At 39.8% G+C, this 8,124-nt stretch overlaps 1 protein-coding gene across 1 annotated transcript; it reads left to right on the forward strand.

Moving 5' to 3' along the window:
* Positions 1–839: 839 nt before the first annotated feature.
* Positions 840–7,533, forward strand: LOC141434440 (synaptic vesicle 2-related protein-like). Its single transcript, XM_074096859.1, has 11 exons — positions 840–1,108; positions 1,891–2,052; positions 2,575–2,737; positions 3,105–3,226; positions 3,844–4,085; positions 4,411–4,541; positions 4,997–5,123; positions 5,613–5,708; positions 6,115–6,308; positions 7,114–7,241; positions 7,511–7,533. Exons 1-11 carry the CDS (start codon positions 1,054–1,056, stop codon positions 7,531–7,533), a joined length of 1,443 nt encoding a protein of 480 aa, XP_073952960.1. The 5' UTR covers positions 840–1,053.
* The last annotated feature ends 591 nt before the right edge of the window (positions 7,534–8,124 follow it).

Consider the following 8,124-nt stretch of genomic DNA (forward strand, 5'->3'; position numbering starts at 1 on the left):
TAGCCTCGGTTGGCAGCGGCCTGCATCCACCGTGAACCCGCGACTTTAACCAGGTCATCCGTCCATCTCGTTGGTGGACGTCCTACGTTGCGCTTATCGATCCGCGGTCTCCACTCGAGAACTTTTCGGCCCCAACGGCCTTTTGTTCTCCGTGCTATGGCTTTCCCATTGCCACTTCAACGAGCTAATTCACTTGGCAATGCCGGTGACCCTTGTTCTTCTACGTATCTCCTCATTTCTGATTCGATCCCGTAGAGAAACCCCAAGCATAGCTCTCTCCATAGATCCAAAGCATGAAATCTGACAGTCGAATTGAGATAACGGGATTCTAAGAAATTCTATTTCAATGTTCATTTACCTACGTTGCATGAAAAAATATACTTAACTACTTTAACAAATGACTGAACTGAAAAGAAAACTTCGTGAAGTAGCATTTATTTACACGGAACAAAGGTTCCACATTAACGTCACTTTTTACTACTTGCTAATCTATTGTACCTACTTTTATAGAATTGATAACAGCCGGTTCACCAGATGATTTATCTGTGTTGTAATATGGACAAGCCGATTCCAATACATCTGTCGACAATAACTTTGAATTCTATACCAATTGTCATAAAATATTTACCTATGCTATTTATTCGACGAAATGATCCTCTTGCATTAATCAACTTTTATTTATGGCTTCAGATTACACAATCTTCATTATCCATGTATTATTGCACTCCAAATGTGATATGTGATATAGCACCCCTGTAAATTATTATACTGCACATTGCAGATAATTTGCTGAACAAATTCTCCCATAAGCTCTGACGCCAGCCACAGTGTTGTCATCACTTTTGGAATTGCAATTGAGTGAGATACAAATAATAAAAAAAACAATAAATCATACTTTAAATACATAAAAATTCTTACTCGACTGCGGCGGAGTCTGCGATAGATTAACTATAAATTATGCATTAATTCAACATAAGCTTATAAATAATGTCAACGAAGCAATAACAAACAGAAACAGTGAAATTATTGGATGTTATAGGTGTATATTTAAAGATGGAAGGGAAGAATAGTGAAAAGATATCGTTCGAGGCAGCTCTCGATAAAGCTGGTAAGTACCTACAAAGTTTTAATACCTACCTACTTAAAATAATTTTCAGGACTTGCATTAAGTTTTGCTTCAATAATTTCAGATGGATTGTTTGGGCAATTGGTACCTAAGTAACTAAATTATCTTTAAGTGTCTGAAATACTTAAATGATTTCAAAATATTGATAAAACCTAACCAACAAAAAGTCGGAAAACCCCCGACTTTGTCACTTCAAAGTTTAATATCTCAAAAACGGCTAAACCAATTTTGATAAAACATGTCTAAGAACCATCGCGAGAAAACCTGCTTTTAAACAAAAAATCGCATTCAAATCGGTCCACCCGTTTAAGAGCTACGGTGCCACAGACAGACAGACAGACATACAGACACACAGATACACAGACACACATAGCGGTCAAACTTATAACACCCCTCTTTTTGCGTCGGGGGTTAAAAATACCATTCTTCCCTTATTCCCGGAAAAACTGTACATACATTTTTGAAAAGAATAAAACTTAAATTGATTCTTTAATAACTTGCGTTAGTAAAATAGGATAACTTGAAAAAGGCTTAAGTAAATTGCGAATTGATTTGGGGGAGACCTATGACCAACAGTGGACGTCCTACAGCTGATATACCTAATGATGATGATCAGTCAATCGCAAAAGTTCAAAGATTACACCAGTCTGTCTTTGAATGCTATACCTCGCATTTCGTATACACTCATATTGCCAAGCTTATCATCACTTACTTCACTCACTTACACAATACTACCAAAAAGTCGATAAACTCTTCGTTTCCAGGGTTTGGTCTATACAGCTACCTCAACACATTACTGGCTGGGTTTGCCATCATTGCCATGTCATGTCTGGTATACGGAGCAACCTTCATCGTGCCAGCTAGCGCTTGCGAATTACAAACCACAGGAGCCCAACAAGGACTGCTGGTAGCAGCACCTGTTGTTGGTACGTTGAGTTTTCTAAGCAACGTCAAGAAAGGAGATGGTGTACTTCGATTCTAGGATTTGGTCTGTACAGCTACTTCAATAAGTTACTGGCTGGTTTGGCCATCATTGCCATGGCGTGTCTGGTATACGGAGCCACCTTCATAGTGCCAGCTAGCGCCTGCGAACTGTAGACCACTGAGCACAGCAGGGACTATTGGTACACTGAACTTCATATCTCAAATAGTGGCATCGTCAAAATTTTTTTATGCCCCTCTTTTATAGTTTTGTTCCCGTGGTTACAAATAAAAACTGGTTATAGCTCTTCATCCCTTGGGAATTTCGGGAATTCCCTTCTTAGTGCACATGTGATAGGTATTGACTGTAGTAGGTTTCCCAGAGATCAAGGTCGTCCAGAATGCCATTGGCAATAAGTACTGCTCATCTAATACCTCAAAGCAGTCAGTAAACATTACTGTTTCACTGAATAAATACATCCTAATTCTATCTATCTATCATTTAATGATTCGATCTTTACTTTTAGGATTAATCCTCGGAGGTCCGCTATGGGGCTACTTAGGGGACACCAGAGGCAGGCGCAGAATGCTGCTGATATCCCTCTTCTCGTCAGCATTGATCAACGCCATCAGCGCCCTCTCTGTCAACTGGATCATGTTGATGATACTGCAGTTTATTTCATCACTTGTGTAAGTAACTGTTAGTGGCTGAATTTTAGAATCCCTAAGTGATTTCTTCTGACGATACTTTGCGGAGATCCATATCATGCAATTAATTACAAAATCTTTACTCCTTGCTGCTCTGTTAGTAATAAGGTATGCACCACATGTACGTCCTTAGGTCCTCATTCTTTTTGTTTAGAAACGCAAGTTTGCTTGGTGTTTGTAGTTTTGAGAATGAATTCGCAGAGTTTGAAAAGCGTTTGCATTTTGTATGGTTTTTTTGGTTGGGTCTGTTCAATGCCATACTTCAGTGGTTCAAGCAGTTATTGATCGTAGCTTAGAGTAGAGTATTGTGCAATAAAGAATATTTAAATTGTATTGCATTGCATTCCAGGGCGTCTGCAGCGTACTCACTTTCTGTGACGCTGCTGAGCGAGAGCGTGCCGATGGCAAAGCGAAATCTAGCTGTGCTGATGGTGTCCAGCTTATTTATGTTGGCACAAGGAGTTATGGCAGGTAAAATAAAAAGGAGCCACATTGAACATTGTTTGTTTTTTTTTTTTTTTTTCTTGACAACTATACTATTTATTGATGTCATTATCATCTAAACTATCCAAAATTCCGTCCAAAATTTACTACAATCATTACAAATTGGTGAAATTTGACTAGCAATATTTGGTCCTATAAACGTTCAGATATTGTAAGTCAAATAAAAGCTTGCAGAAATAGGGTCAATTCTGGTAGGCTAGGCTGCCATATCGTCAACCTAGATCGGCGTAGGCACAGAGCACAAGAAAAGTTTGCGGAAGTTGGAGCAGAGCTGACTTTTATGTCGTTTCAATGTCTTTTGTAAGCAAGTGTCTTGAGCTAGGCTTCATCGCAATACGACAATCCTCTGCAAACTTATCTTGTCAGGCACATCGGTCTAGACAGCCACGAAAGACTTTGTGCACAGGCATCACGCCACAATCCATCTGAAACAGACGCATAGGCCTAAATGATGATGATGATGACCGACTACAAGTAGCTTTGTTTATTTATTTTATAACTTGACTTGACGAAGAGGAGATATACCTTTTTTATATACAAACGTGTGCAATTTAATTGTGAACTAATATAATTTCTCTTTACAGTTCTAGCCATCCCGATCAATCCCCTGACGTTCTCCTACCATGTCCCTGGCCTGGACATCTACTGGAACTCCTGGCGGCTCCTGGTGATGTCGTACTCATTGCCAAGCCTCGTTTGCGCGGTCTGTTACTTCTTCACACAGGACAGCCCCAAGTTCGCCCTCGTCAAGGGAGACGAGAAAAAAGCCTTGAAGATCTTGAAGACTATTCATAGAATCAACTATGGAAAAGGAGCTGTTTTGGATGTAAGAATATTTTTAATACTCTTAGCCTCATTTTGAGTAGAGAACCGTGGTTCTGCGATGCTAAATAAATAGGCAAAATTTTCTTGTTTGCTTTTCTTTGCTAAATAGACAAAACGTTGATCAGTGGAGAGAGATTTTTTAAATGCAAATTGTGGTCTTGGATTGAGTATGTATACTTACGAGTACTTACTTAATAAACGCTCTGTTTATTTCCTCTACAATTGAAGAAAGAGATAGTAGTGTCCTAATACAGATGCTGCTAGTAATTCTACTTCTCAACTTTCCAAATAACATAGATCTCAAGTTAAATTGCATGTTTTTCCAGGTACAATTCCTGATCCCGGAAATTTCTCAAAGAGCTCTCGGACTGTCGAAAAAGGATCAGATAGTGCCACTTTTCAAGGCGCCGCTCCTGAAGATCACCATTATCATGAGCATTCTCTTCATGTTCCAACTGTTAAGTACTGCTGATATTTCAATTATGAATCTGAGTTGAATTTACTAAGCTTAAAATTTCAAAGCCGACCATAAAACTGTGTGATAGATACGCGTTAACATCTTGCGTGGTGTTGTGTTGGTTGGCTCTTTGAGACACAGACATAACATACAAAACATCGGTTTTCTCTTTTGAATCTACAGGAAAACGAAGAAAACCGACGAGTCTTGGGCGATATTAACATTCTGATTGTACTGTAGTTCTCTTGCGCATAGGATCGCGTAATATCAAGATAGTTTCACCTCTCATGGATAAATTTTATTTAACAGATAAATGTGATGCCGTCTCCGTCTACTCGGACAAAACACACATAGACGGCACCACAGATGTCTGTCACATAAAATTAATCAATGAATGGGGAAGCAGAGAGTAAAGATTGTATTTTATTGCTAACAGTATGTGTTAATATGTCTAGATCTGGATCGTTCCTAGCCTGGCTGCCGACGATCGCAAACCGGGTTATGCGCATGTATGAGACCGGGGAAGTGGATGAGTTGACACTCTGCGGCATCATCAATGCAGACGTTGACATGAATATTGACGTAAGCTAGACATAAATAAATAGCTATGAACAAACGACTAAAGATAAATCCATAAATAGGGACAATTCACACCAATTGAACCCAAAGTAAGCTTAGCACTTGTGTTAGGCAACGGATAACATACTGACCCGAGTTCGTATTTTTCATACAATATCTGGACATCGAACCTCAAGCTTCATAGTCAGGTTCTCTAACCACTTCTGGTCGTCAATTACTCTATTTGTTGCAATTTCTAGATTTTTTTACGGAATATCGGAAGAAATTCACTAAACACGGCAAAATTGTTAGGAGATGGCAGTACCTACATCATCTGATAGCATGGTGAACGGTTCTGTTGTTTTGATGTTGAACTTTGGCTGAGTCCGAATCGTGTCAGCGTAGTGTGGCGTTGGTGATAGTTGGTTCTGTGTGATATGTATGTGATCTTTCCGTGTTTAAACCTTACTTACCTTATATAATTATAAGAACAACACGATTTTTTTGTTTCAGCCAAACGCCACACCTTGTGCCCTTGACCCCATCTCCCTTCTTTTTGTGCTGGGGGTCGGAGTCGCACAGTCTGTTTTCAACGGCTTCCTCACTCTTGTAAGTTCTTCATTGTTTTTTAAACCTGAGATCCTCATAGAGGTAGAGAGAAAAAACCGACCAAGAGTGTGTCAAACACGCCTACGGTTTTGTAGCCGTTACGAAAAAATCAAGTAATATTTTTCTAAGATTTTTTTGTTTGGTATGGAATTTACCAAGTAGTTACCACTACCATTACCATTCTCAAGCAAGTCTAGCCGTATTCACGGACCGACGTACGCACAGGCAAACAGACATGGCGAAACTATAAGGGTTCCGTTTTTGCCATTTTGTCTACGAAACCCTGAAAAGAGAGATCTGTCTACCACCGTGGTAAAATGTCACCCTTGCACGCTTCATTCATAACCTTCAACATAACTCTTTGGCGTAGTCAGGTAAAACTAATCAACTCCACCTGCATTTCCAGGTGGTTGTGAACCGCGCTGGTCGCCGCAACACCATGATGGTGGTAGTCCCAGTGCTGGGGCTCTGTGGGATCCTGGTCAACCTGGTCACCAACACCATTGGAACGCTAATCCTCTTTGGTGGCTTCTTGCTCGGTTACATTGTCATGGGCTGGTATACCGCCATGGCCGTAGCGCTGTTCCCCACACAAGTTAGGTAAGGTTATTTGATGCATGTTTAGAGATGTTGGAGTGAAGTCGTTCTTATGCTTTACCAAACTATGAGCGCAACTACACCTTGCGAGAATTACAGCCTAATTTCACGGGTTCATACATGTTTGTATGTATATCGTTGTACAAACCCCCAGGTACTAAAGGAGATGATTCGTCATAGGTACCTACCCGACTCTGAAGCAACGTTTCCAGTTTCCAGAGATGTGCGAGGATGTGTTGCGATGAATATGTTTTTCATTAACCAATAGAAATGCTTCATTTACCTCGCCTCGCTTCGCTCAGCTGTTTCCACCAGAGATGTGCTGTGCGAGGATGTGTAAATAAGCGTTTCTATTGGTTAATGAAAAGCACACCCCTCGCAACACACCCTCGCTAATTATTGGTGGAACGCTATTATGATTCATAACCTGAAAAAATTAGAATGTGTGTGGCGAATAGTGAAATAGTATGCATTTCCGTGCTTTTCTTAATTAATAATATGAATTCAGAGAGCTATTCCGGCTGTTTGAGGCCGGCCGAAGATTATCTTGACATGGGTTGAAATACTGACGGTCCGAGTATATACGATCTAGTGTATAGAAAATTGTATCCATTATAAATCCAGATTCAAATGTACAGTACAATTAGAATGTTAATATCGCTCGGGAATCGCCGGTTTTCCTCGCTTTCCCGAAGATTCATATCAGATAGAAAAAGAAAACTATCTTCTGTTTCGAGTGTCGAACGACATTAGCAAACTATCTAACTTAAAAGTATAATTGTGCTTGAGCATGATTCTTGTATTACAGAGCAATGGCAGTCGCCCTAACGACAACGGCTGGCAACATCACCAGCTTCGCCGGCATTCAGATCGTCAACTTCATGCTGACTAGAAACTGCGAATTGGCGTTCTACTTATTCGGCGCTATATTTGCTTGTAAGTTGCTCCCCATTTTCATTATCATCACTATCATTTTCATCATCATCACTATCGTTTTCATCATCATCACTGTCATTTTCATCATCATCACTATCGTTTTCATCATCATCACTATCATTTTCATCATCATCATTATCTCTAATCCCATCACTCGTTTTCATCATCATCACTATCATCATCATACATCATATCACTATCATTTTCATCATCATCACTATAATTTTAATCAACATCACTATTATTTCTCGTGTGGGTCGTCACTGCAGTAGACTTTTATAAATCCCACTAATACCTACTATAAATGCAAAATTTTGCAAGTCTGTTTGCTTGTTTATTTCTTTGTTACTTCATCGCGTCTAAACCGCTGAACCGATTTAGATGAAATTCGGTATACAGATAGTTTGCGTCTCGGGGAAGGACATAGAATAGTTTTTATCCCGAAAAATGGCATAGTTCCTGCGGGATAGTGGAAACCGAATTCCACGCGGATGGAGTAGCGGGTAACGGCTAGTATTACATAGTAAATAATTGAATACCAACTCTTTGTTTTTAATTAAAAACCGGCCAAGAGCGGTGTCGGATGTAATATTGTCTATGGTCCAGAGAGGTTTATTAAAAAAATAAAATGATTGTCAATGGACGACCGACAAGGAACTGCACAAGACGTGTTTAATTTCTCTCCCATTTAATATTAAATAATAAAAATATAATCATCCCCGCGCCCCAACACATGGTGTCAGAAGTCGGCAATGGAGAGAACTACGGACACAAGCAAGGTACGCAATATTGTTCTTGCCAATGGCCTTAAGCCATTTTGCCTGGCTAAAGAGAACGGCGGCAAAGAGTGCGCAAATTCGCAGAAATGGAAGTTGTGGAAACA

The sequence above is a fragment of the Choristoneura fumiferana genome, chromosome 13 (assembly GCF_025370935.1).
Source record: "Choristoneura fumiferana chromosome 13, NRCan_CFum_1, whole genome shotgun sequence".
In the NCBI taxonomy this organism is placed as follows: domain Eukaryota; kingdom Metazoa; phylum Arthropoda; class Insecta; order Lepidoptera; family Tortricidae; genus Choristoneura; species Choristoneura fumiferana.

Bases quoted from the DNA above. Each gene is read 5' to 3' on its own strand.
- LOC141434440 (XM_074096859.1), top strand. From the start codon at position 1,054: ATGGAAGGGAAGAATAGTGAAAAGATATCGTTCGAGGCAGCTCTCGAT. The intron at 2,738-3,104 runs GTAAGTAACTGT...ATTGCATTCCAG, and splicing joins CAGTTTATTTCATCACTTGT to GGCGTCTGCAGCGTACTCAC. The intron at 4,542-4,996 runs GTTAAGTACTGC...TAATATGTCTAG, and splicing joins ATTCTCTTCATGTTCCAACT to ATCTGGATCGTTCCTAGCCT.